The sequence below is a fragment of the Brachyhypopomus gauderio genome, chromosome 4 (assembly GCF_052324685.1).
Source record: "Brachyhypopomus gauderio isolate BG-103 chromosome 4, BGAUD_0.2, whole genome shotgun sequence".
Taxonomy (NCBI): domain Eukaryota; kingdom Metazoa; phylum Chordata; class Actinopteri; order Gymnotiformes; family Hypopomidae; genus Brachyhypopomus; species Brachyhypopomus gauderio.
Window position 1 is genome coordinate 6,708,312 of NC_135214.1, and position 26,995 is coordinate 6,735,306.

General features: G+C 43.2%; 5 protein-coding genes across 9 annotated transcripts; 4 read left to right on the forward strand and 1 right to left on the reverse strand.

The window, feature by feature from the left end:
* Nucleotides 1-52: 52 nt before the first annotated feature.
* Nucleotides 53-3,782, forward strand: txndc9 (thioredoxin domain containing 9). 2 transcript variants are annotated; one of them, XM_077001850.1, is made up of 5 exons: nucleotides 53-194; nucleotides 1,726-1,924; nucleotides 2,054-2,172; nucleotides 2,264-2,518; nucleotides 2,604-3,782. In XM_077001850.1, exons 2-5 carry the CDS (start codon nucleotides 1,739-1,741, stop codon nucleotides 2,722-2,724), a joined length of 681 nt encoding a protein of 226 aa, XP_076857965.1. In that variant the 5' UTR covers nucleotides 53-194; nucleotides 1,726-1,738; the 3' UTR covers nucleotides 2,725-3,782. The 2 variants fall into 2 exon arrangements, with proteins under 2 accessions (XP_076857965.1, XP_076857966.1); XM_077001851.1 differs by lacking the exon at nucleotides 53-194 and adding an exon at nucleotides 222-1,308.
* mrpl30 (mitochondrial ribosomal protein L30) lies at nucleotides 3,745-6,558 on the reverse strand. Of its 2 annotated transcripts, none has more exons than XM_077001852.1 (5): nucleotides 6,419-6,558; nucleotides 5,448-5,525; nucleotides 5,066-5,212; nucleotides 4,372-4,445; nucleotides 3,745-3,916 (listed from the first exon to the last, which is right to left on the reverse strand). In XM_077001852.1, the coding sequence occupies exons 1-5, from the start codon at nucleotides 6,470-6,472 to the stop codon at nucleotides 3,784-3,786; spliced, it is 486 nt and encodes a 161-aa protein (XP_076857967.1). In that variant the 5' UTR covers nucleotides 6,473-6,558; the 3' UTR covers nucleotides 3,745-3,783. The 2 variants fall into 2 exon arrangements, with proteins under 2 accessions (XP_076857967.1, XP_076857968.1); XM_077001853.1 differs by lacking the exon at nucleotides 6,419-6,558 and adding an exon at nucleotides 5,654-5,948.
* On the forward strand, nucleotides 6,439-9,590 carry mitd1 (MIT, microtubule interacting and transport, domain containing 1). The gene is made up of 7 exons (XM_077001849.1): nucleotides 6,439-6,583; nucleotides 6,824-6,925; nucleotides 7,116-7,252; nucleotides 7,376-7,462; nucleotides 7,545-7,657; nucleotides 8,893-8,953; nucleotides 9,142-9,590. Exons 1-7 carry the CDS (start codon nucleotides 6,439-6,441, stop codon nucleotides 9,235-9,237), a joined length of 741 nt encoding a protein of 246 aa, XP_076857964.1. The 3' UTR covers nucleotides 9,238-9,590.
* Nucleotides 9,591-9,721: 131 nt separating this feature from the next.
* cracdla (cracd like a) lies at nucleotides 9,722-20,787 on the forward strand. 3 transcript variants are annotated; one of them, XM_077001847.1, is made up of 11 exons: nucleotides 9,722-9,894; nucleotides 10,805-13,345; nucleotides 13,432-13,990; nucleotides 15,082-15,223; nucleotides 15,360-15,489; nucleotides 15,587-15,739; nucleotides 16,192-16,392; nucleotides 16,597-18,154; nucleotides 18,685-19,871; nucleotides 19,978-20,068; nucleotides 20,191-20,787. In XM_077001847.1, the coding sequence occupies exons 3-11, from the start codon at nucleotides 13,942-13,944 to the stop codon at nucleotides 20,376-20,378; spliced, it is 3,699 nt and encodes a 1,232-aa protein (XP_076857962.1). In that variant the 5' UTR covers nucleotides 9,722-9,894; nucleotides 10,805-13,345; nucleotides 13,432-13,941; the 3' UTR covers nucleotides 20,379-20,787. The 3 variants fall into 3 exon arrangements, with proteins under 3 accessions (XP_076857962.1, XP_076857961.1, XP_076857963.1); XM_077001846.1 differs by having other exon boundaries at nucleotides 10,805-13,990; XM_077001848.1 differs by lacking the exon at nucleotides 10,805-13,345 and having other exon boundaries at nucleotides 9,723-9,894; nucleotides 13,928-13,990.
* Nucleotides 20,788-21,034: 247 nt separating this feature from the next.
* On the forward strand, nucleotides 21,035-25,642 carry creg2 (cellular repressor of E1A-stimulated genes 2). Its single transcript, XM_077001175.1, is given in 6 exon segments — nucleotides 21,035-21,479; nucleotides 21,596-21,661; nucleotides 22,832-22,938; nucleotides 22,940-22,957; nucleotides 23,524-23,637; nucleotides 23,748-25,642. Coding segments are annotated over 6 exon segments (849 nt in total). The 5' UTR covers nucleotides 21,035-21,077; the 3' UTR covers nucleotides 23,890-25,642.
* The last annotated feature ends 1,353 nt before the right edge of the window (nucleotides 25,643-26,995 follow it).

Sequence of the window (26,995 nt, forward strand, 5' to 3'; positions counted from 1 at the left end):
TCTATGTGTGACGCGTTAAAAATACACGTTTGTATTGATTGCAGGGGAGTATATTTTATGTAGTTTGAGATAACAGGACAACATCCATAACAAAACTAAAGGACGCCCCGTCCACTCCTTCACTGGGCAGCAACGCTGTGTTCACTGAACCGCGCCGTCTGCGTCAGAGACCCGCCCTCAACACAGCCGCGCCGGTGAGTTCGATATATAAGTCTCTAGTCACCCGTTTAGCTCAGTTACACTTAAATATACATGTTACAAATACATTATATGTATTTAAATATATATTTAGTTCTGACTACGGGGCAGTTTGGTCTTTTTTTTTATCCAACGTATATGCGCGAGCTAGCAAACTAGCTAATACTGTAGTTTTGTTCTAGCTAACGCACGCGACGTGCCAGTTAGCTTAGCCGCGACGCTAAATAGCTAGCTAGCTGACTAACTAGCCAGGTCATTGGGTTGGGTGTAAAAAGCTTCGAGATGGACGTGTGTGTTTCTTCACTCAACAACACTCCAGTCAGGAACGATAAGCAGCGACTCTGGTGTGCGTTTAGACTGTGTGGCCACCGTCGCTCGCTAATGCTAAGCTAATGCTAGCTGGCTAACGCCGTGTTTGTGGCCCGGCTCGGTTAGCTTGGTGCTAGCTGGGCTAACACGTCAGTGTGTCCCGTCTCGTCACAGCTCGGTGTCTGCGCAGAGGCGAGGTCTTTTATTAGTAGTGCGTGTCTGGGTTTATGTGGGACCTTCCGAGCGGCAACATTTTGCATTTTGATAAATTCGCAGTTTCTCAGTAGTCTCGCTAGAAGTATAACACGACTACGTTGCGAGATTTCTGGTTTCCATGGACACGCCTAAAGCCTGCTTTATACCTCCGGACACGGACGAATTTCGTCCGTCCGTACCAAACGTACCCTCCGTAGGGGGCCACTATACCTCTTTCCGTTTCCAACGTTGTTATGATTTTTTTTAATACATCCTCTAGAGGGCAGTATAGTCAAATTTCCGGCACCAGCGCACCAGCAATCTCCTCCCAGCTGTTTTTGCATCGCTGTTTATCGCGATGACCTGGCACCGTAGCAGAATGTAGCCTCTAACCAACTCGCAAAGTTTCTCTTCTAACTCGAGCGTCATTTTTTAAAGTCCAGTACTCTTCTTCATTGATTTTCCCGAATTGGTGTACGCCCGATGCTTCTGACTCTCTACTGCCCCCTGATTTGCGGTTTATATTGCTCCGTTACTACGGATTCGTAAGCGCTCTGGCAACGGACCCACTGACGGATGAAACGACCTCCGGAACCGGACGAAAGGGTCCGTATCCGTAATTACCGTAGGGTGTGAATGGGCCTTAAGAGGGAGTACGGCGGGCGTGTCCGTAACTTCACTCGGCCTCATATAACTAATACTCCCAGAGTATTGGGGGTTTGCGATTAGATCATTAAGGTCCGACTCATCTAAAGTTGTGTCGTATTTAATAATAGGCTAGCAGAGACACAACAAAATGTTTATTGTTTATTGCTGCTACCTTGCCCGTCATCAGCCCTGTGTAAAAGCTTCAGTTCAGGTGTTTCAGTTACTTTAACTTACATTTGAATATAGTTACTATAACTTAAATGAATACAGCCTGTTTGCATACGAAGAAGGTTTCTGTAAATCTGGCATTCTGCGCCTTAAGAAAAGTTGTGTTGTTCTCTGCAACGTAACGATGTGTCTTCTTACGCTGCTCAGAAAGACAGACAGGATGGCCAGTCAGTCGATGGAGATGGTGGCGAAGGCGCTGGAGCAGCAGGTGCTGCACTCCGCACGCCTGGTGGAGGAGCAGCTGGACGCGGAGCTGGACAAGCTGGAGCGCCTGGACGAGGACGAGCTGGAGCGTCTCAAGGAGAGGAGGCTCGAGGCGCTCAAGAAAGCGCAGAAACAGAAGCAGGTGGGCGCGATGCGATCTTGAGAGGACATGCCGGTGGAGATGTGTGTGTCGTTGACTGTGTTGGGCCGGCCGTCTAGCAGTCGTGATCTGCTGAGGATGGTAGATTTACTGGCATGTGCCTGTTCTTAGGAATGGATCTCTAAAGGCCACGGTGAATACAGGGAGATCCCAAGTGAGAAAGACTTCTTTGCCGAGGTCAAAGAAAGCAAGAATGTCGTTTGCCATTTCTACAGGGATTCTACTTTCAGGTATGTAGGTTTTCCTTTGTGTGCTCCACAATTATATCTGTGATGTCATCTCAATGGCAGCAAAGTCAATCACTTCTGTCTTTTGACTTAGATGTAAAATTTTAGATAAACACTTGGCTGTCGTGGCAAAGAAGCATCTGGAGACAAAGTTCATCAAGCTGAATGTGGAGAAGGCTCCCTTCCTAACAGAGAGGCTTAGGATCAAAGTGATCCCCACCCTGGCACTGGTCAAAGACGGCAAAACGAAGGACTACATAGTGGGCTTCGCTGACCTAGGCAACACAGATGAGTTCACAACTGAAATGCTGCTGTGGCGGCTGGGCTGCTGTGGCATCATTAACTACAGGTCTGTACAGTTTCTGAAGAACACATCCGTGACACGAGTAGATACCTTGGCAAAAGTCTCAATACTTTCTGTTGTGTTCTTATAGTGGGAATCTTTTGGAGCCACCTACAATCGGGCAGAAATCGGGGACAAAGTTCACCAAGGTGGAGAAAAAGACGATCAGAGGGAAAGGTTATGACTCGGACTCTGAATCTGATGACGACTAGAGAACGCAAATCTTTCCCATTCTCTCAGGGCTTCCTACAAAAAGTACTAAGTCTTGTAGAACTAACTTGGTTTGTTTGCCTTTTTGTATGTTTTATTCAATTTTCATTCTTCATATTTAACACATTTGTGATCATTTTGCTTTGATAAAATGTCAATACCTGGGATTGCATAGTCCTATACATCAATTTTGTGGAAGCCTCTGTGGTCACAAAGACACTTGGATACATGAATTTCACTGTGATGTGGAGCAAGACTACTTCTGATGAGCATAATAGTGCAATAAATTCACCAATGCTTTACTGACAGGACTGAAATCCAGTCTTCTGTGTGCTAGTTCCTCTAGTGCTCTCCTCTGTCAGTATGGCTGTATGACTCAACCAGGCAAAACTGGCTAAATTCTGGCAAAGGCCTTCTGTCCTGCAGGAGCTTCTAATTGTACAAATATTTTCATTTCCCATGGGGCAATAATAGTGCCATCCTTAATGCAGTAGATGTAAATGGTACTGTATTGCCTCAAAATCAAAAGTATTTGCTAGGAAACCTGAGATCTTACATGTGCTTCCCAGGTTTGAATTAAGGGGAATATATGTTTTCCTATCAGGCCACTGAGAGGAGAAACATGGATTTGGCTTTGCTCTACATTAGTGTTGCGATCAAGAATTTTTTGAGCCTAAATCAAGTGCCAAGAAAACTAGCATTCTGCTAATCACATTGTGATCTGTGTAGCTGGAAAATCACATTTTCTTTTTCTATTAGTCAGCATTTGTCTATTTTATTCCTGTCCATATAAATTTGGATAACGTAGCAGGGAAAAGTTCACTCATTTTCTAAAATGTTTTGATGCTGTTCAATAAATTGTCAATCACAGCATTGTTGGTCTGCTATAAAGTGTACTTTTCAGTTGAGAGTGTTTTATGGTGTTTAGCCATTTAAAAACAAAGCATTTCTTCATTAACGATCCATTAACATGGCAAGTTGTAACTAAGTTAACTTGATATTTTTCAAGGAAATCACACAAACAGGATTCAAAATATTTATTAAACAGTAAATAGCATGAGCTATGACTCAACAGTTTTCTGTTCCACAGGCTTTTCCAGACGCCTCACCACAAGCTCTCCTTTACTATTTAAATATGAATCTGCCATTTCTCCTTCTGACGGTAGGCCATAAGGAAGCTTCAGGGGTTCAATCCTACACATAGGAAAATAGACTCAGCAGATTCACAAATAACATGTGATGATTCTGTGATCAGAAGCAAAGCACTTTGTAAGTCGCTCTGGATAAGAGCGTCTGCTAAATGCCGTAAATATAAATGTAAATAACACACATTATCCTTTTGAAAATGTTCCATTAAAACAGGTATAAGACACCACTGTCCTGCAACCTGTTTCAAGCTGAAAAAAGTAATTCAACTTAATTCAGCTCTGAAACATCTGAATATTTGACTAAAATGTTATTTGCTTTCATTCTCGGAGGGCCAGAAATGTCCTTGCTAGCAAGAATCAGACCATCTCTGAGCTGAGTCATGTGTGACAGCAGAGGGGGTAAGAGCAAACGTGCAGTGTTGTGGTCCTCCATCAACGGAAATAAAGATGCACACCTGGGATAACAGCTTGAGAAGGAAAAACTGAAATGAAACAGCTCACCTGACCAGATGTTTAATGATCTTTAGTTGGTTGTTCACGGACGGAGTGTTCTTGTGTACCCTGGGCTCATGTGCCTGTCAGACAGGAAAATAAACTTCACTGGATTGTCATCTAGCGATAATCAGAATCAGAAAAAGTTTTATTGCCATTGTCAATGAACAGGGTTCGCAGACTAGGAATTTGTTTCGGCATTAAGGTGCAACAAAAAACAATAATAAGGGAATATAAATAGAATGAATAAAGTGAATAAAAGATGAATAAAAATATAAAGGGCATAAAAATACAGGGGCAGAATGTGCAACAACAGTACTATGTACAGCAGTGCATGTGGATATGTGCATGTGTAATGCTACAGTCCTGAAGGGACTCGAGTAAAGGCACAAATGTACAATAATATAAACAGAAAGTTGCTGGAAATCAACTGGACTCCAGTGTTTGTACTTAAATATCATTACACACAGGTGCACTCAACCTTGAGTTCTGTTTACATCTCTGACTGGTGCGTTTTGGTTATGCTTACTGGAGTTTGTCTGCAGGTCCACCAAAAAAGGTACACTATTGTACAGTTACAGTATGCAAAATGGTACACTACTGTACAAAGGTACAATATGTAAAAGGTAAACTGAAATAAGTTGACAGCTTCAATTACATAAGAGATTGATTTTCTTCTTCCTGAAGACATGGTTCAGCTCACCTTCATTAATCCTAAACTCTTTATCACCTTCTTCTCCCAGTAAGGTCGCCTCATTGAGGTCTTCACCCGGGTCACTACGTGTAGTTTATGCGGCTGCTGTGGATCACCACCATACTTTTCGTGCTCCTTTGATCGCTCTTCGAATACCTGCATTGTAAACAGAGGTGCAATAGATGAGCATAATATGATCAGAATGCTAATGCTTTTGTTGACGAGACTTTTATTTGTCAGCTTTGTGTTCAGGTACAATGCCATCTAAACCTACTTTAATTAATGGGTCATGTGCATATGCGTGCTTTAATTACAGGCAGCACGTGTGTGTGTGTGTGTGTGTATACCCACGTTGTTCTTTATGTGTATGAGTAATTATTTTTAAACATACCTCTGGAGGAATGCGAGACTTTGTAAACTTGCTGCGACAAACTATGTACATTGGCCACGATGAAGCTTCAAACAGATTCTGCAAAAACAATTCATTAAAATCATTGCTGCTCTCTTCACCCGTCTCAACCAAATCCAACGTGATGTTACTGCGACCATGTAGTCAATAATAATCCAGGTTACAGTAACATACACATGCACCGATACCTTATGCAGAGCTGGAGCAGCCAACTGCAGAGCTCGACACAACCCAGTCATTTCAGCTGTTTGGATGTACAAATAAATGCCAAGGTTATTTGGCCAAAATGAAGTTAACGCGAGTTCTGCTCACAGGAAAACTTAAATTATATATATATCAGCACACTCCTATTCATAACCGTCACACAGATTTCTTCAACATTACTTAGTTATTTAAACTAAACAAAATGAAACGTTAAAGTTACAAGTTCGCTAACAAGCTAGCCACACGGACACATTTTGGCCCACGACAAGGAAGCGGAAGTTAGTCCTTCAAAAAAAAAACATCCGGAGTAGCTGACGAGTGACTTACTTTAGTTCCTGCATTTGTAACTTTTGTAAAATTTAAAATATATTTATCTTATTCAGATCTGTAATTGCCACTATGAAATATTATTAAATGATAATGTGCGTGCCAGTAATTTCTATATTGTAGTTAATTTACAAGGAAACGCGTTTTCTTTCTCCAGATATACTTATTTCGGTAAAGATGTAAGATTGCATGAGAAGTGGCTGTGGTTTCTATACCCTTTGCTATAACTAACGAACTAGGTGGACTGCGTAGACTCATTTCACATTATTTGTTATAGATAACGTACTTTAAAATGGTTTAATGTGATAAAACCACAGAATTAGCTAGTTATTGCCCTCACGAAGACCAATGTGTTTGTGTCCAGTGGAACTAGAGCAGTTTTTCTGGTTAGACGATTTAGCCCAGTTAGCTAGCTGGCTTACGTTAGTTACCCACGACAGCCATGGCTCAAAACTGCCTGCCTGGCATGGAATCATCTGCCATCTCCATCCTCAAGAGAGCCGTAGAGCTTGATCAGACTTCGCGGTTCCAGGAGTCTCTCGTGTGCTACCAGGAAGGCATTCAGTTACTGCTAGACGTGCTGAAAGGTAACACAAGAAGCTCTATTTAAACATAGTCATGTGCAAAAATCTTAGGCCAGCCAAGAAAATTAGATTAAAAACCTTTTATTAAAAGAAAGAAAGAAAACAAAACCTTCTGTTCCCCAGTCTAAGTGGTCTCTGAGTCTAAGACGTTTACACATTGCTGTATTAGGCTGATGGAATCCTGATATGAGTCGGTTCTGTATAATATTGTACTTCTAACTATTTGTCATGACCTTTCTCCAGCGGTAAAAGATGACTCAAAAAAGGTCCACTACAGAGAGAAGATTAAGGGTTATATGGATCGAGCAGAGCAGATTAAAGTGCATATGAACAAAATGAAAGAAGGTAAAAGAAATCTCAGCCATTGAGGTGTTTGACACAGAAAATGTCAGGGAAGCTATTCTTGCTATTCTGTAGTGTGTCCCATGCACCACATTGAACTGCTCATGCAACACTGAATAGACAACATTACCTTCACTGCTCATCTCACTGCTAGACACTCATACAATTTCCCCATGTTATTCTCTTCAATCAGAGGGCAAATACCACGAGCAAATAAAAATTGCTGGTAGTGCCACTGGTTTTAGCTATGACAGTCTGTTCAAGCCGTACATCAGAGAAGCGCTGACTGAGGTCTGGGTTGAGGACCCTTACATTCGCCATGTGCACCAGGTAAGGACCCACGGCTGAGCGTTCAACAGCAGGGTGGCTTCCCGATCTTTTAGCGCCTTGGATGTCAGCGGGCCTGTGTTGTTGTCTAGCGGCTGTACAACTTCCTGTGTGGTTGCTCTCCAGCTGTACAACTTCCTGCGTTTCTGTGAGATGCTGCTGAAGGCTAAATGTGGTGTTAAGAAGATTCACCTATTGACGTCCCAAGATGAAGTAAGTGCTTTACTTGCCTTTTCTTTCTTTTGCTTTGTTTTTGTTTTGTTTATGCTGTGTTGTTTGTTTGTTTGTTTTCTAGGAGGGCTCCTCCCAACAACAAAGTGCCTTAGCAGAAATACAGCAATCTTTGCAGAGTCAGAACGTTTTCCTGGACATTAAGTACTCATCTACCATTCATGATCGGGAAATCAGGTAATACTCACAACATGTAATGATGGTGTGGCTTTTCTTCTTTTTTTTTCAACTACTAACTACTAAGATCAAATAGATGTCCAAAGACACCAGAGACTAAATTGTAGACCTCCACAAGGCTGGAAAGGGCTACAGGGAAATCAACAAGCAGCTTGGTGAAAAAAGATCAACTGTTGGACCAATTATTAGAAAATCTCCCTGGGACTGGGGCTCCATGCGAGCTCTCACCTCATGGCGTAGCAATGATCCTAAGAAAGGCGAAGAATCAGTCCAGAACTACAAAGGAGGAGCTGAACTACATATGAGGAGCTGGCCAATGACCTGAAGAGAGTTGGCACCACTGCTTCTAAAGTTACTGTGGGTAATACACTAAGACGTCATAGTTTAAAGTCATTAAGTTTTAAGTTTGCCCATGACCATTTGGATGATCCAGAGAAGTCATAGGAGAATGTTTTGTGGTCAAGTGAGACCAAAATAGAACTTTTTGGTCTTAATTCACTTGCCGTGTTTGGAGGACAAAGAATGATGAGTACCATCCCAAAAACACCATCCCTACTGTGAAGCAAGCGGGTGGAAGCATCACTCTTTGGGAGGGTTTTTCTGCACATGGGACAGGACGACTGCACTGTATTAAGGAGAGGATGACCGGGGTCATGTACTGAGAGATTTTGGGGAACAACCTCCTTCCCTCAGTTGGAGCATTAAAGATGGGTCGTGGCTGGAGTTTTCAACATGACAATGACCCAAAGCACACAGCCATGATAACCAAGGAGTGGCTCCGTAAGAAGCATATCAAGGTTCTGGAGTGGCCTAGCCAGTCTCCAGACCTAAACCCTGTAGAAAGTCTTTGGAGGGAGCTCTGTGTGGAGGAATGGGCCAATGTCCCTGCTGCAGTGTGTGTGTGGTGAAAAACTACAGGAAATGTTTGACCTCTGTAATTGCAAACAAAGGCTACTGTACCAAATATTAACATTGATTTTCACAGGTGTTCAAATACTTAGTTTGCAGCAGTAACACACAAATTAATTATTTAAAAATCATTGTGATTTCCCAATTTCTTTTAGATTGTCTCTCACAGTGGACATGCACCTAAGATGAAAATTTCAGACCCCTCTATAATTTCCAAGTGGAAGAACTAGCAAAGTCGCAGGGTGTTCAAATAATTATTGTGTGTGTGTGTAAGTGTGTGTGTGTGTGTATAAACCAATCTAAAAACAGGCTTGTTCACTTTTCAGATTTGATAACGGCTGGATCATCAAGATTGGCAGAGGGCTTGATTATTTCATCAAACCTAGGGTAAAACAATCTCTCATTTCGGGGTTAGTGTGTAGATCGAGATATTCGTCAATCTAAACCCTACATCTTTATTGCTCTGTATGGTAACATAGAATAGTAGCTTAGTATATAGAACATAGATAATAGTATACTTATAATAAGATACTTGATCATTAAAGATCAACGAATGGTGTTCTCTGTCCCCAAAGGGCCGCTTCTCTATTGGCTACTGTGATTATGACCTCAGAGAGTGTCACGAGACCACTGTGGATGTTTTTCACACAAAGCATACGAAGGTGACGTGACATGAAGATGACATGAAGAAGGATCTCCACAGCTCTTTCATGACATCCTCTTATGCACAAGCTGCTCTTCACAAACTTAAAAGCTTTTCCTTGCAAGCACTTTAAACTACAGGAATTTCTGTTGTTTTGTAGTGCCTGTTGCTGGTCAACATATTGTAGTTTCAGCTTTATTTTTTTTATGTTATCATCCAAAGCTCTCTAGAGTCAAATATTTACTCTTCTGTAGGTCATTGTTTCAATGATCTATCCACATATATCAGTATCTTATGACTTTTTATGAAGCCTGTATGATTGGGCAAAATCTCATTGGATGGATATGGGGTAGTTTTCTGTCGAATAAAATGTTTGTTTTAGTTTGCTTTTATTAAAATAACTAAGCGAATGTCTGGGTCTTGTCTAGCAGTTGCAAATAACGTTTACATTTGCTCTGCACCTCTGCGCCATCTTGTGGACTTGGACGTTATCTGTTTATTACCGTGCCTGCCAGATTGGTTAAATGGTGATGCAAAACGTCACGCTGCCTTTTACGAGGAAACCAGCGGTTTGGTTTTATTGGCTGCATTTTATGTACTCGAGGCTCACACCGATCGAAAGATAAAGTGTCGCCAAAGGACTAACACGTAGATTTGGTATAGCAGTCCTCTTGTGTCGCCAAATGTGAGTAGTCTATAAATTTTGATCCACTTTTCCGGTGGTCTATATTTAGTATGTTTTTGTAATTTAATCTAGAGCAGGTTTATTTTTTCCCGATATTCTATTCTCTATAATTGTCTTTAAAATTACATGTCTAATCTGGAGGCGGCAAATTAATGGGTAACTTATTTGTACTGATTTTTGCGATAAGAAGTTTGATCTAAAAGTAATAATGACGTTGAGACTGACCACCAAATGATCGCACTCGGCGTTATCTCTTTATTTAGGCGCACAACGTGGAGAGTACACGTTACAGATCCATCTATTAAAGAGGGTTTCATATAGCTACAGCATCACTTCTGTACAAGTCTGTCTCGCACGGAAAACGTCTGTTTATGTAGAATAACCACAATAACGCTCTGCGGGAGATGATTAATCAATCTATAATCGGCCTTAATCTCAACATGTGCTCCTCATCTCTGTTCCTCATCACTAGCTCTTACTTAATCGTGTTTTAAGGGACAGAAGCAGAGGAGAATATCTCATGTAAAACCTGTCACAGTGTCACCAGTTACAATGAAATATACACGGGCAGGGAACACAAGGTTCTTTATTTTCTTTCTTACGATAAATGTGGTTATACAATTAACGCCATTTGTATTCGGTTACAAATGTAGGCCATTCAATTTTTAGTAGACTAACAACATTTCTAGCTTCAGATGTGCCGTCAGAGTAGCCTACTTAAAGTGTGTCACTATAATGAGAAGTACTGCTCCTTGTTAACTAAGCAGACTAAAATAGATCAGTGCCATCCGTGAGATTTCAATACTGTGGTGTGGAGTAAATGGCAGCTTGGATTAGTCTTGAAGACCAGACACATTATGTAGGGTAGCTGAAAGTCACCCAGATGTCATATTGACTTTTTGTCCAGTAGGAGGTGGAGAGGAGAGGGATTTGTGGACGACTCCTGATCCTGGCACAGATTTGGGCGCCGTATCTGGGGCAAAGCTGCTCTGAGCTTTTGTGCTGTGCTGGATCTGAAATGTTCCATTCAGAGCCAAATACCGGCAGACGAGGCTGGACACAGTGTGTGACTGACGGCTCGATGGGACTGTGAGGGCCGCTGGAATAACTCGGCCTGCTTTGCGTGTTCTGTATTTTATCATGATAAACTTGATCCCTTAGAAGAGCCTTTAGGGTGGTGTGACAAGGGTGGGTGGAGGGTAAGAGTGGGGTCTTCAGGATCCTTGGGTTTACATTTGTAGAAAGAATATTTGGGGAAGGCTTAGCTCAGAGAGCGGAAGACCAAAAATCTCACCCCAACAGAGCTGTCCACTGTACATGTAAAACAGGCTCCACTTACACCACCTAACCACTTAAAGTCCAGGCTTGTTATTCTGTTATCAATCATATTAATTATAATTATTTCATAATATAATATTTATAATAAAGTATATTAAGGTATATAGTAACTACATTAAAACACTACAAATTGAATATAGTGAGGAATGAGAGTCTGGAGACTTTGGCAGGTCTTTGTACTCTACGAGGTTAACTGTCCCTTGATTTGAGTACAAAATAATACTGCCTTATCACTCCTGTCAGAGCTATCACTTCCTGATTTATATTCACAGCTAGACAAAAAGACATTATAAATGTTGGACAAATGAACTAAGGTGTTTTACATAGACCTAGCTGTTACTTCTGTAAAAGCCCTGGTGAGTGGTATCGTACAGATTCTTTGCATAAAAACAGAGATTGGCTTGAATAGCGCAATGATATCATTCAGCTACCATAGCAGAAATATTTTTATCAGGCTCTCATCAGTAGATACAGGAGTTGCACTTTATCTGGGATTGGGACAGACCGTTGATGGTCCCGCCTTGCATCTTGTGCTGCTGGGATAAGCCCCTCCCTCCACCTGACCCTGAATTGGACTAAGCAGATTAGAAGATGGGTGAATGTATGCATGAATGCTTTTGTTATTTAAACAAAATCAGAACAATGACAAACACAAGCCAGATAACAGAATGTAGGCTAAATCAAAGTCAAAGCTAAACGTGGCCGAAGTTACTCTTGGCGTTTCAGCAAAAAGAATGCTGGAAGTAGCAATAAGTTGTTGTCTCTCAACACGGCTGCAGGTGCTAACCTTCATATCCTACATTCTTGGACGTTTCTTTATGCAGCCCAGCGTGCCCTTGGAGAAGTTGAGTGGTGTGTGTGTGTGTGTGTGTGTGTGTGTGTGTGTGTGTGTGTGTGTGTGTGGTGATGTTTAAGTGACGACATTTGCTACCCAGCCACCTACCTTCCGTTCTGCTTCCCGCAGACAACATCCGTTTAGCATTTGATAAGATGTTTAGGCACACTGGCCAGTGTCAGTCAGTAATGTAATAGTGTGAGTTATGTAATGTACTGTGGATCTGACACCCAGGCCTGTTTCAGACATTACCCATAGTGTTGAAACCATGACTCCATAACCACAACTCTCATCATCTTATTTTCCACCGTCTCTCATCTCAATAGTGATCTGGGATTGAAACTGTGTTTTAGTGTTTGGGCTGCGTCAAGGGCACAAAACCCACCTGAAGGTGAGAGGTCAACAGCCCAAGTCCAAGGCAGGTGGTGCAGATGAGAGAAGGTGGTTTAAGTGAGAGAAGTAGAGAAGTTTCCTCTCTGTTTTAGCCCATGTAATCAGTCGTACTTTAGTCTGGTACTTGGGGCAGTATTCTGTTTAAGTATGCAGAAATGCAGTAATTATGTATCATAATCCCTCATACCCCCTAATTCTGTTTGCTCTGTCTGGAATTATGAACTATGAACCTAATGTATAATATGAACTTGGTCCCCCTACCATGCCATCTTGAGGTTAATGGCATGAAGTCCATGTTTTTCAAAAAAAATTGACGAGTTCTCTTCAAAATCCTTTCATCACTTCATTCCTTTCATTACCGTGTAAGCTGTGCTCCATCTATACGGGATTCCAGGGTCCTCAGAGCCTCCAGACAGGAGTCACAGCAGTCTCACCTGACCTGTTAGCAGGCTGCTCTCTGGGGCGTGTGTCAGTGCATCAGACGCCACTCTGAACCTCACATCAGATTGTAAACACAAACACAAGGTTCTAATAAACCTGTCTCATCTCATCATAAATACCCAAATGGCATGAACACCACCCGTTTCCCCCAAATAATGACTTGAATTTACACACAAATGTTCAGGTGCACACACACAGGGTCCCTTAGTGTGAGTTCTCATGGTTGCTATCAAATGTGTTGTTATTATTAGATGTGTTGTGTTCAAGTGCCGAGTTACTTTTTTGTGAGAGAGCTGAAATATGGTATGTGCACATCTAAATGTAAAACATTATGTGAAAGAGCAGTTGGCATCCTGTTTGGGTGTTTATGGTAGAGACAAGGCAGGTTAACCACATCGCAGCTCTTAGCCTGTGTGACAACAGAGGAGTTCAGGACCTACACAGGTGGGTTGATGGACTTTGCATATTGTTATCAGTTATAGTAACTGATAAAGAATTTCAGCGCTGACTGGAAAAGCCTTAAATTTTAGCTCATAAGGTGAAGATGAGAGAGAGCACCTTCAGCTGAGAAAACACATCTACTAATGTGACCTTTCAGGACCCGTCCTGTGGAATGCATTAGGACCAGGGAGAGGTGAGTGTGACCAGTGGACGCTCTTTAACCAGTGCACTATTTACGATAACTGGCCACATGATTTTGTCCATTATATGATAAAGTATACCTTATTTCCAACACTTACAAAGTGAGACATGATTTTAGACTGCTTGGCTTGAGTTAATTGGAATACAGCCACAACATTATGGCCTAGATAGAAGGTGGAAATAACAGGAATGAGGAGGAACCTTTGAGCCATGTTTACTGACAGGAAAGCACTGCTTCCTTATCATTCCCCAAACATTTAACAGCACTGCAGCCTGCCAGACACCCCCGTCTGTGGTTTCCTTATTCTCTTCTCCACTTGTCTCCGTCTCACATCCTGACTTAGTCAACTCGCTAATTTCGTCCTGTTTTAATTTTATTCGCAGTGAAGAGGAGAGCGATGGAGGTGTGTGGGGACCAGGAGGGAGGGAGCAGTGACGACTTCACAGGTCAGAACGTCCCCAGAATGTGTGTCCTGATCCGCTCAGTATTAGATTTAATTAGAAACATAATGTTCTCACTGAGAAGATTCTACATGGTTTGTTTTTTGGGTCATTTATAACACATTGATGTATACATGATATATGTAATGTATTTTTTAGCCTTTTAAAATACAAAAACAGCTAGTTTTTATCACCATACATTCTAATGAGAAGCAGAGAACTCATTATAAAGGCTAATATGCTTAATGTCAGTTTTATGCTTGTGTTGTTATGCCTGTATCAATCACACAGTAACCTACTGGGTTACAGTCCAATGGAAATGCCAGCACTGCTAAGCGAATGGCAGACAAAACCCAAATACCACAATCTTTTATCATTTCACAGTATTGTCAAATGGTGTCTAAATATTCCTACAATGTTCTGGATTAGTATTTTGTCTAATGAAGTATATATTGTACAAAAATATTTATCATAATATAACCACAATTTGATGAGGAAACATATACAGTATACATGAGACTGAACTAATGATTATATTACACTGGTCCAAGTTTTTCTTTTATTTATGTACATACTGTCACGTTGAGGACCCCGGCCCCTCCCTTTTGGGCGTGTGTTTACGTTGTCCACGTGTATCGTCTGCGTCTGTGGATCTTCGTGGTTGTGGCTATGTCTTGTGATAATCCGTCTCACCTGTGGCTCGTCTCGTAATCACGTGGGGCTAATGTGGTTTGTCTATTTAATGTGCGCTCGCGCAGTGTCCTGTGCTCGTCGTTGTCTAAGTCTGCACGTTGTGTGTAGTTGTCTATGTGTTGCCCGTGCGCTTACTGCGCTACATTTGTGAGAAATAAACAGTGACCGTGAGAAATACCAGCGGACTCGTGTCTCGTCCGTCAGTCGCCTCCCGCGTCACACATACTGCAATATTCAAAATAATATTTAATTGTCATGTCTTAATTGACTGGATATCACACCAAACTGTATTTTGCAATATATTGCAGGACCAATCCAAGTTTATGCTTCTTAGCTTATAAACACAGAAAACAAGTAAAGAACAGGAATGATAGCTGTTGGTGTTTCCTTGGCGACACGGTTAGGGAGGAAGAGGCCAAAGCTGCAGACTCTGAGGTCAAAGCTGCCAGGGAGGATGAAGAGGAAAGGAAACGAAGGAGCGATGAAACACGCACAATCGGCCAGTGACATAACGCAAGGCATTCTGGACCTTGATGTTGACTTTCAGTGAGAATCAGCATTAGCTCTGCTATGTTTTATCTGAATGTGTACATCAATCGTTGAAGTTGAAATGAATTTATGACTATTTATTACATTTAAGTGCCATGATTTATAACCAAATCCATCTATTTCCTCATCGCAGTTCTCCCCAGGACATGCTGGGATCCAGGTCATGGTCACATGACAGTATATTCCTGGCTGACCAAACAGATCCTGATCCACTAAGGGATTTCTCCCATGAGAACATACATGGCAAAATTCGAACACTACAGGTGAGTGCACCTCAAATACTAAGAAAAAGCATTTTCCCCTCATGGAGACTACAGTGCAAAACATTACAAAGGTGTTTACTTTTTCATACATGGACAGATGAAACTGCAGCAGCAGAACCTTCATCTGGGCCCACCACCACTGGCGAGGCCCATTAAACGCACAGAAGAACCTGCACGAGAACCAGTAGCTGATGGATGTCTTCAAAGCCCACCTGAAATCTTAGGACTTACCAAGAACCCCTCATGCAAGGTGACTGTTTCACACACAGCCCTCCCAACTGCCCAAGCAGAAGCCACTTTCTAAAACCTCTACCACGACACGTCATGTGGGCACTGCGTTCTTCAGACAGCTCTCCTCTGTCTCCACTCCCATGCCTCCACAACATGTTGGATGAATGTCAACAGTCATGTGACTGAAACCTCCCAATTACCCTTGTAGTTTTTAATTCCTCCCAGGTAAAACATCTCACCAATATCGCCTGTTTTGCATCAGCTCTCCTATTTTTTTGAATCAATTGTAAGCCTACTTTTTCTTCTGCTTCTATTCCATTTATGGGCATTTAATTACAACTGCACACAAAAAAATCCATGCATAACCACTTCTTCCCTTGCCTCTGTAGTATCTTGCAACCAAAGCTAATATATTTCTCAGGTTTCATTTCTTCCATGCATATTAATTTGGTAACTCAATCCCCTGTGCAGCCTTTGGCCCAGTCGGTTTCACCTCGACCCCCAAGCCCCAGACGGGCTCCTCTCCCTCCCTCTGTTCCGTGTCCTGGGGTGGACTTCAGCACCCCCCCAAAATTCACCCCCTGCTTGGACAGCTCTGCTGCCCGCCATCGGATGTCAGTCAAGCCTCGGAATCAGAGAGCCAGTACTAAGGGCAGGAGGTTGCTCACCTCAGTGAGTCCTTTTTGTTTTTTGTGGAACTATTTGGCTTCATTACTTGACTTGGCAAGCATACTTGAAAGTACATGAATAATTTAATTCACTGGTTCAAAGTCCCATTTATTTGCACATAAGACTACAATCATTGTGCAATAATGTTTGAACTAACAGTTGTGATAGGAATCTGAAAGGCTTACTAACGCGGTTTTACTTGGGCAGGCTGGAAACAGACCTCACTCGGAGAGTATGAACAACGTGGAACAACTCCTCACAGAAGACAAGGGAGAGACTGCTGTTACCAAAGAAACAACATGGGATCACTCTTACTCCCCACAGATCATTCTTCCGGGGGAGGGGTTTACTGCTCCTCCAGTCAGAAACACTTGTCCAGCTTCATCTCGAAAACCACTGACAGGAAGTGGAGATGAGACGTTCGCCCATGCTAAGAGCCAACCTGAAGGAACCACCTCCCCCTCTACTCCCTTCCTCCCACAACCTATCACGAAGCAACAGACATCAGTCTGGGAAGCAGCAGCCACCCAGCAGCCTGAGTTCGCAGAGTCATCCAGTTCAGTTGTGGAGTCTAAACAGGCTCCGAAACAAGAGGAGGCAGTGACTGGTAAGCTTCGAGGTTCTTCTGTGGCATCCAGTGTAAAGGGATGTGAAGACCATAGAGAGGTTCAGTTTGGCTACAGACTGAAGAGTTTTCAAGATAGTGTTTCATCTACTGCACGCCTCATTACAATGGAGTCAGAGCACAGTCAGCTTCAAAGTGAAAACCCCTTTTACACAATAGCAAAGGGCAAAGATGTGCTACAGAAGGATGTAATACAGAAGGATGGGGTCCAGGACCTCTCGCATGAAAATCATGCTGGAGACCAGCATCAGGGTTTTACTGTTGGACTTGCATTAAGGCCGTCATCCCAGAGGGGAAATACAGCTCCCTTAGATGACAAAGCTGATGGCAGAAATCTACAGACAGTGCCACCCACTGGTCAGGTGGACAAACTGCCAAAGGAGTCCACAAACCAGCCAAGAACTGGGTCAGGTTCTCTGCGCTTAGCTGCCTCCCCATCGGAGAGGCACGAGAGGCAGAGAACTGCAAGCTTCACTGGAGTATTGGAGCAAACAGGCTCAAAAAGAGAATTCCCACCTCCACCCATTTATACGAAAACCTTCAAAACAAAGGATCATCTCACGAGCCAAAGGCCAAAAGGGAAAGAACCATGCACTAACCTTTCAGAGTCTTTGGGAAATGAGAAACCTGACAGTATACCAGTGATACCAATCAAGCCACGGGATCTCACACTAACCCTCTATGCTGGGCGAGAAAGAGGGGATGGTGAAGCATACGACGCCCAAGAAAAGAGTGTGGAGGTTACGGAGAGTGTGGAGAAGATGGATGGGGCAAAGAAGCACCCAAAAAGAAATGACGTTAATGAAGAAGGGAAAGAGGAAAAGGAAAAGAATGCATTTGGAGTGAAGCTACGCACTACTTCTCCTTCTCTAAAATGTCCCACAGTAAAGGCACAGTCAGAGCACACTGTGAAGCAGCAGAGGACTGATGTCAGCACAACGACCCCAGCTGGAGTGCCAGAGTGTCCTGCAGTCAGGGGTCACAAGGACAGCAGCGCTGGCACTGTAAGAGGAACCCTGGCTACCACAGTGTTTAAAAGGTCTCTCAGTCCCAATACTGAAGCCCTCATCTCCCCCGAGGCTTTGAGCCCTGTACCTCCGAGTGACAACAGAGACCACGACAGAACCATTAGAATGTCTGGTGAGCTCCACGGTCTGTTCTTTGATCCCCTTTCAAATGCATTGGACATTTTCACCGGACTGCACTATCCATCTGAAAACACTTACTAGAGAATAAGACATTAAGTTAAAGTTAAAGGTTATGAAATGGGAAGATACACCCTTCCTTAGTTACTCAAGGAAGCAATATGTGCAGTTCCTTTTGTACAAGTCAGAGCTTTTATAATCCTATTGGTCTCGCCACATCTACGTCCTTCAGATCACACAATAAACTATGACCCACACACACTGTTTACTATCTCACTGTTAGCTTAACAAATCAAACAGCAAATAGCATTGAATTATTGTTCAGTGAGGGAAGAAGTAAATGACCCCAATCTTGATAAAGACTTAATGTTTTATGTAAAGACTACATTTTCAGATCAAATTGGGTCATTTAAATTTAATATTTGCTGGAGATGTTTTGTTACCGAAAATAATTAAGTGATGAATGTTTCCAAACTATTTATTCTATTTCTAGTGCACTAATTTTATGTCTGCCGTTCTTTATAGATTTGGGGGCATCATCTTGTCTCACCTCTTCACCCACTAAGGAAATAAAGCTTGTACACTCTTGGGCCACTAAAGAGAACACACCAGTGCCCTTGACCCCTAAAGAGGGCACATCAGTGCCCTTCACCCCTAAAGATGGCACACCAGTGCCCTTAACCCCTAAAGAGGGCACACCAGTGCCTTTGACCCCTAAAGAGAGCACACCAGTGCCCATCACCCCTAAAGAGGGCACACCAGTGCCTTTGACCCCTAAAGAGAGCACACCAGTGCCCATCACCCCTAAAGAGGGCACACCAGTGCCCTGGTTCCCTAAAGCGGGCACACAAGTGTCCTCGTCCTCAAAGGAAGGCACATCATTTTGCATGCTAGAGAATACTCCTCTACCCACAGCTACTAAAGAGCCACGAGAGCCTTCCTCAGAGTTGTCCTGGATCAGTATGGCTCGAGAAAAGACCAGGAGCCTCCAGCAGCTCTTCACAAGCAGACTACCTGACTTTCCTGCCTTTCAGTCAACCATGCGACCAACAGGCATGGCATCTGCACCCCCACAAGCACAGACATCAACATCACAGTCCAGTGGAGGGTCTGGAAGGCCTACACATCAAGCATCACTTGCACCGCACTTTGTCAGGCCATCACAGGATATTTCTGCTCCACCATCAGCAATGCAAGTCCCTGGCAAAGCAACACATCCATCCATAACTCTGCCATCACCCATGGAACATTCCATCAGACCACCTCAGCCAACCACAGATGCAGTAGATCTATTGTTAAAGCAAACCGTTTCAACCACTGGTCAAACACAGCTCAGTATCAGGCCTGTCCAATCAGGCCAGCCCTCATCTGTTTCATCAACCACATATTCTACTACAAAACCAGTGCAGTCACTTCCCAGTCCGCCCCAAGCCTCCAGTCAGCTCAACCTTTGCTTAACTCAACCCACTAGCCTTCATCTTTCCCCGAACCCAAGTCTAGCACCCCGTCAGACCTCCGCAGCCCGTGCGTCCTCACAGACGAGGTGTCCGGTTGGTGGGGAAGGATCCTCCATGCTCCTAGAGAAAGCAGACCCGGCACTTTTGTCACAAGAAAAAGGTCCAGTGGAAGGGTTAGTGCAGCGGGGGGGGAGTGTGGGAAGCAGAACGTCCTTCAGCAAACAGACAGTGGGACCAACATCTGAGCTGTCCAAGGTGAAACTTGTTGCAGTTGTGTTCAATAGGAAATATACGTTGTTTTTGTTATTGGTGAAACCAATCTGAGCTCATTGTGGATTCATGTGCTTTTCAATGTTAATAGGTAGAGGAGCAGAAAGTGTCACAAGAGTATCGATTCTCTCCTCAGCCTCTGACTGCAATCAGAACCATGGCCAGTCATAGCAAGCTCACAGGTACAGGTGTAATGCATAATGTGTTTGTGTGTGCATCTGCAATCAACAAAATGCAAACACAAATATCTATTCATATATTTTGACTATATATCAACTTTATTATACTCATGTTTCTACCCCAGAATCTTCCCCTGGTCCCATGAGGCTGGACAGAGGGGACAAATGGCAGAAGACAACAGTTCCTCCACCTTCGTCATCACCACCTTCATCTTCCTCACCTCCCCAGTCTGTCAGAGATAGTGGACAACCTTCCTGGATGGACCTGGCAAAGAGGAAATCCCTTGCGTGGAGTGATAAGACAATGGACTGAGTCAGGAAGAGACTTTGGGGAGAGGATACAGGGCAGCAGTGCTCCAAGGGTCTGGAGAATGCTTAGAGATGGCTGAGGTGCACAGCATTAGTTTCTGTGTGTGGGGAGAGTGTGAATGAAAGTGAGACTCTGTGAGAGAGGATGAGAGTGAGACAGACTGGCACTAAGAAAGAATACAAGACAAAAAGCACCTTCCTCCCCACCCACCGGCACACAAACACAGTATCTTCCTCCTGTACATTAGGTTTTGTTGTTCTCAGGTTTACTAAATTATTAAAAACGTTATTGAATATTGATTTAATAGTAATTTAATTCAACTTTAAATTACATTAAAGTTCGTATCTATTTATAATTAATTAACATGCATTTAAGTGATATGAAATGTAATTATATATTAAGCTTAGACGAAGTATTCTGTATGAGTAAAATAAAAAAATTAAACAAATGAAAAAATAATCGCACATGCGTCTTATGAAAAAAAAAACACGTCTTAATACATAAACATCGAGATAGCATTCTCAAAACTAAAACGAGGTTTAATGTTTATGGTCGGGTATTTTTTCCGAGTTGTTTTCAAGTGTTTTCATGAGTTTGTTTTCAAGTGATCCACGTGGTGTCGTTGTTTTAAACTTCCGTACGTTTGTACGACGGCAACATTTACCTTGTCGACTGCTGTTGTATTCGTGGGGGATAGAAAATATGCTAGTGTGTGCATTACACCTAATGATGCTTTCGCTGGCATTATCATACACTGAAGCCTACACACTCAGAGGACCCGTATCTTGGGCTGTAAGAGATGATGTAGACGAGGAAATGAGTACTAATTCGGATGAGGCGATTGCTCCTGCGATGCTGGTGGTTAATGTGGGATTTTGGAAGCAGGTCTATCCTTCTTCTGTATACAGAGATGCTACAGAGAAGATGTCAGATCACAAGTCAGAGACGGATGACGTAGCTTCTCGGGTTTTTTCCTACCGAATGGAAGAAGTGAAAGCACCAGCCAGGTCGCGTGCGCCACACGAAGTCTCGGCTAGAACATCGAGGTATATTACACACTACAGTGACTGGGGTTATCTTGCCACTGTCTCCACACATACGCAGGTAGCGTCTCTGTTAACCGTCATCTGTTAACTGTCATTTGCAATTAATCTGCAATTAATGAAACACTTGTGCGTCATATGACATGGCTCTCAACTTTAGTTTTGTCTCTGCCCTAGATAAGAGGAATACCTTTTGGGAGTATCTTTTCTGTCAGTGATGGTCCCCTAGACAACAGCACTGGAGTAGAGGTCTGCACTCCCGCGGTAATCCCGCGGGTCCCGCGGGACCCGACAGAATATCTTGCGGCGCGGGACAGAATTTAATTGTTATTGGCGGGAGCGGGAGTTGAATTAGTCCAGGATGCGGGAGCGGGACCACATATACATGTAGAAAAATCCCGCAAATTAATAGTCTAGAAAATTATAATAATAACAACGCAATTATTTCCATGCATAAGGAACAGGACGAAAACAACTAATCATTCAGTAAGTAAGCAATAAACTAATTCAAAATATTGGCTAAGCAACTGATCACGTGAACATGAAGTGTGCGTCATTTTGTCATTTTGATACAGAAATGGCAGAGACTGTAGACCAGGGGTCGGCAACCTTTGAGACATGGAGTGCCAACTTTAACATGTCCAGTCAATGAGTGTGCCACTATGGCGGCGAGTTTAAATTGTTGACCGAGGAGGGGGGGGAGGTGTAAATCGACACAAAAAGTATTATATCGCGATCGATCGCCAAGTTTAAACGCCTCCGTTCGCGCGAGGTGTGCGTGCGGAGTCGCGCGCTACGGTCACTCGCGAAAGTATAATCCATTAATATAATAATTTATATTAAAATATATATTTTTGCTGATGCTGGTCCTGCGTGTCGCGTGCCAGTGACTATGCCTCGGTGTGCCAATGGTGGCACGCGTGCGGTTGCCGACCCCTGCTGTAGACGGTCAACCAGTTTCAGCTGTGGAAAATTCTATTAAAACAGGCGATTACACCACAATTAAGCCAACTACAGGAAAGTCTGATGTATGGAAGTCATATTCCATTGTAATGAATGGAGATGGAAATCGGCTTGTTGTGATACATGTCAGAAAGTGTTGGTGTACGTCACCTAACGGGATGTGTTTGGACTGTGATAAGAAATGGGACAGCGCGATCCATCGCTATATTGCTGTTTTAATAAATACATAAGAAAATTTCAAGTACTAAATCTAATTAATTCAATTCATATTAGGATTGCGGGCGGGGGCGACAGAAATGTGTATGTGGTGGGCGGGTGCGGGATTAAAACAAGCGATTTTTTGGCCGGTGCGGGCGGGAGCGGGATTAAAACAAGCGACTTTTTGGCGGGAGCGGGCGGGAGCGGGTCTAAAACAAGCGGGAGCGGGCGGGAGCGGGATTAAAAAAGCAGTCCCGCGCAGACCTCTACACTGGAGTCCCATATTTTTATGTTTCTCCTACTGTCCCTGCTGTATCGGATCTACAAAACTTCCCATTCGCCTCTCTTACGTTATCCGAAACGGGGAGAGTTCGGCAGGTGTGTTAACACTTCTTGTCATACTCTCACAAATGTATGTGTGTGATAGACATGGCAAAAGTGTCCACGTAACAGATGAATGTATTTTAACCCTCCCACCTTCCTATGGATTTAACAGAAACTAGGAACTTCCAATCTAACCTGCAAAGGGTGTAACCAATGCTGGGTACCAGCTGACACCATTGGTCAGTTACTTGAAGACTGAGGCCAACTGATCAAACGAGTTTAGTCAAAGATGCTCTTGCTGGTTTGGAACAAAAACCTTCATCCAAACTGGCCTCTGGGGGCTTAGAACAATGTAAACACATGTACAAGTGAAGTGAAGGTGGAGACACACGTTCAGAAAGTCAAATTCTTCCCCAGGATTTTGTTTCAACTGCCGCGCTTTGCTAATTAGTTAAGGACAGAAGGATGAATAATTGGTGTAACCAGCTGAGTGGTTAAAAATCTTTGAATCACTTATGTGTTGAGCTGTTTACATCTCTGAAAAAGGTGACCTCATTAGTTATATTACATTGCTTCTCTGTACTAAATTCTACAATGCACATAACCTTCCTGTTGTCTAGGAAACATGTCATTGACCCTGCTGACCCCAGGTGTGTCAGACTCACCTTAACAGGCATTATGGTAGAAGTAGGGCCAGAGGAACTGGCATTTGCGAAGGAGGCCATGTTTTCCAGGTAATTGTGAATGGCTGTGTTTTTCCTGCTTGCTTCCAACCTCTTTTTCTTGAATCAACATGTTGGGCTTGTGTGTTTGCTTGTGTGGCCACATGGTCTCTCTCTTCAAGGAACCCGGTCATGAAGAAGTGGCCTCTTGGCCAGAAGTGGGTCTTTATGAAGCTGGTTGTGGATCAGGTCTGGCTCCAGGACTGGGTTGGAGAGGTCTCTCTTATATCTTTGGATGACTATTTCAAAACTGCCCCCTACTGATAGCAACCTTTCAGGCTCCCATTTGGCGAAATATCATCTATAATGCAAGCTATGATTCTTCAAAAAGAATGCAAGCCCACTTAAATCGAAACACATTTATTAATTTAACATGTATATTAAAACAAAATAGTGTTTAAAAATTCCAGTTTTCATACAGCAAAAGTTTGTACTTAATTGATTGCTGAAAATTTATATCTCAGTGAGGTATTAACCCAAGATTGAATGTGCAAAAATGCCTACTGGTTTATACACCAAATCTACAGTTTGTTGAGCATGCCATTACTAATCATCCTCTACAAGGGTAGCTAATGTTTTCTTGTCAAGAGCCCTGAAGCAGGTGCTCCCTTTTAAACTATTCAGGAAAGCAAATGAAAAAATAGGAAAAATCTGTCCTATTTCATCATAAAGAAGCTGTTTCAATGAACAGGTGGTAGTCATGGGGTGCTGCTAACGTCCTGAGGCCTAGATGTTATAACCAGCCTGTGGGAACACAAAGCCTGGTGTCTGAAAGTATGCACTGTTGAATTTTGAGCTACATAGGCAATAGGTTACCTTGTGTTCATGGTAATGTTAGAATGAACAGGAACAATGCAAATTGCTCAGTCATATGAGGGTAGTCATATAACTGTATGGAAGTTGGAGCTTGTGAAATGCAGCTTATGTATGTTGCAATCTTCACAAATGACAAAAGACTTCGGAGGGTTTTGATTTCTCTGTGCACAAGCTCAGAATCACAGTGTTCCATTTGCAGTTAAGCCTGAAGCAACAAAAGCAGTCAAACAGTAGTCATAATGGAACTAATTCTTTGTCCCAGAAAATGTTAATACACAACCTTTTAGTAAACACTTGACTCGTGTACAGATATATTATGCAGGGATTCTGTTTCTTGCTTGTCCTCTGATTTCTCCTTTATATATTGGGTTCTAGGGATAACATTGGATCAGAAAAGCAGTTTTTATGGAATTTTTGCTGTCATTCAAGGTTTTTTGTTAGAACTACCTGCATTTTTGATGGTGTCAGTATTCGGTAGTATATGATAAACCCTGAATGGTAGTGTTATGTTGGATGAGCCTAACAAGCTATGCCAGCAGTCTTATTTTTATATAAACGTACAAAAACTGAAAATTGTCTGAAAGATCACTATAAATAAACAATTTTTACTAAACAGTGATTATTCAGTCATGAAGTTATTGGAGTCAGCAGAACATCAACAAATAATGAGGTTGCACAGTTTCAGCATCTTATCATGTGTGCATGAACATTACTGTGTAAAATTACTTCAAGCTACTTATGTGGGCAGCACATGTCTACTGTACAACACTGTAATGAAGCTATAGTAGAAGTAGAAGAAGATTCTACCATTCTAACACAAATAAACACTTGCAAATTCTTGCCCTGAAAAACAGTTTTAAAGAATGGACATTGGTGCATAGGACTTTTATTTGTGTGTGTTACATTCAATATTAGTCACATAGCACAAATTGCATGTTTTGCAGGATATATGGTATGCACATATATAGTATCTATCAATCTATATAGCGACAGACAGACAAACTGTCACGGTGAGGCGGCCCCCTACCGGCCGCCTCTGTCCACAGCGGCTGTTGTTGTTGTTTGGTGACGTCATGTGCGTCCCTCAGGTGGGCGGAGCCCGTGATCCGTCTCACCTGAGGGTCGTTTGTTTGCCTATATATGTCTTGTCTTTGTACCAGTTGACCGCTGGTCATTATATCCTTAATTTGGATCTATTGCACGGGTTTTAGGTTTGCACACTTTCTATTAAACCATCCTTTTTGGTTTAATAGAAAGTGTGCAAACCTTGAGATGAGGGGCCCCGGGAGGGGTTGGCTCCCCAGGAGGCTGGGGTGACCCCTAGCAGAAGGCAGGGGTCAGCTCTGGGAGGAGGTAGGTCCAGGAGGTGAAGTAGCCACACCTTGGAGAGGTAGCCTGCACACCCACACACACACGAGGGACGAGAGAGGAGCTGTAGCCCCTCGTCCTCACACCCATGGGGCTTACCAGCTGAATGCCGGTTAGGGCGTGAGGGCCCTGTGACCGACCGGGGCGTGGTTTTGTGGTAACGGCCCGGCCGGTCCAGGGTCCCGCCCGGGGAGGTGAGCTGTGTAATGTTTTGTGTTTTATGTTTCAGCTCCCGGACGGCAGGACACCTCCTGTTCCTGCCTGTCTCTGCCTTCCTGCCCCTTCATGTTTTGTGTGCAGCCTCTGTGTGCCACACACCCAGTGGAGGGGAGTGCGGCTTGGTGGGGGGGTCTGTCACGGTGAGGCGGCCCCCTACCGGCCGCCTCTGTCCACAGCGGCTGTTGTTGTTGTTTGGTGACGTCATGTGCGTCCCTCAGGTGGGCGGAGCCCGTGATCCGTCTCACCTGAGGGTCGTTTGTTTGCCTATATATGTCTTGTCTTTGTACCAGTTGACCGCTGGTCATTATATCCTTAATTTGGATCTATTGCACGGGTTTTAGGTTTGCACACTTTCTATTAAACCATCCTTTTTCCCTGAGACTTGGCGTGATCGCTTCCTTTTGGTTCGCACACCCTGCCCGTCACACAAACAGATAAATTATTCTTTCATGTTTTAGCATGCATTTTACCCTATACCGTTAGTGCTCATGCTCTGAGGCTTTTGAAATTAAAACAATTAAGTACATTGTGTATTATTTGCCTCTAAACAATAATTGCTAAACATTAACAATTAAGAATGACGAGTTAATTATCCCTTTACAATGTAAAAAAAAAAAATCCAACCTAAAAATTTGTTGTCTGTACTTGAAATAGAAGTTGACTGAACTCTGGTCTTCCCGACCCCCTGCACCAGTTTATTGTAGAAGTCAATGCCTCCAAGGTGGGAGAGGGCGCTGTTTTCTCGCAACAGCAGGGGGACCCGCCGAAATTATATTATATATGAATTACGACGTCGGTAACCGAGAACTCCTGGCCATGAAACTCGCCCTCGAACAGTGCCATCACTGGTTGGAGGGAGCGGAACACCTTTTCGTGCTCTCCCAGCAGGAAAACTCCTTCCTCTGCCTGTCCCTCTCCGGCCATAGACTCACCTTGTTGTTGACTTTGTCACGGATCTGCCCACCTC

Bases quoted from the DNA above. Each gene is read 5' to 3' on its own strand.
- txndc9 (XM_077001850.1), top strand. From the start codon at position 1,739: ATGGCCAGTCAGTCGATGGAGATGGTGGCGAAGGCGCTGGAGCAGCAG. The intron at 2,173-2,263 runs GTATGTAGGTTT...CTTTTGACTTAG, and splicing joins TACAGGGATTCTACTTTCAG to ATGTAAAATTTTAGATAAAC. The intron at 2,519-2,603 runs GTCTGTACAGTT...GTGTTCTTATAG, and splicing joins TGTGGCATCATTAACTACAG to TGGGAATCTTTTGGAGCCAC.
- cracdla (XM_077001846.1), top strand. From the start codon at position 13,942: ATGGAGGTGTGTGGGGACCAGGAGGGAGGGAGCAGTGACGACTTCACA. The intron at 13,991-15,081 runs GTCAGAACGTCC...CGACACGGTTAG, and splicing joins GAGCAGTGACGACTTCACAG to GGAGGAAGAGGCCAAAGCTG. The intron at 16,393-16,596 runs GTGAGTCCTTTT...TTACTTGGGCAG, and splicing joins GCAGGAGGTTGCTCACCTCA to GCTGGAAACAGACCTCACTC.
- mitd1 (XM_077001849.1), top strand. From the start codon at position 6,439: ATGGCTCAAAACTGCCTGCCTGGCATGGAATCATCTGCCATCTCCATC. The intron at 7,253-7,375 runs GTAAGGACCCAC...GTTGCTCTCCAG, and splicing joins ACATTCGCCATGTGCACCAG to CTGTACAACTTCCTGCGTTT. The intron at 7,658-8,892 runs GTAATACTCACA...TTCACTTTTCAG, and splicing joins ATTCATGATCGGGAAATCAG to ATTTGATAACGGCTGGATCA.
- mrpl30 (XM_077001852.1), bottom strand. From the start codon at position 6,472: ATGATTCCATGCCAGGCAGGCAGTTTTGAGCCATGGCTGTCGTGGGTA. The intron at 4,446-5,065 runs GTGAGCTGAACC...CCTGTCTGACAG, and splicing joins AGAGTTTAGGATTAATGAAG to GCACATGAGCCCAGGGTACA. The intron at 3,917-4,371 runs GTGAGCTGTTTC...TCCTATGTGTAG, and splicing joins ATCATTAAACATCTGGTCAG to GATTGAACCCCTGAAGCTTC.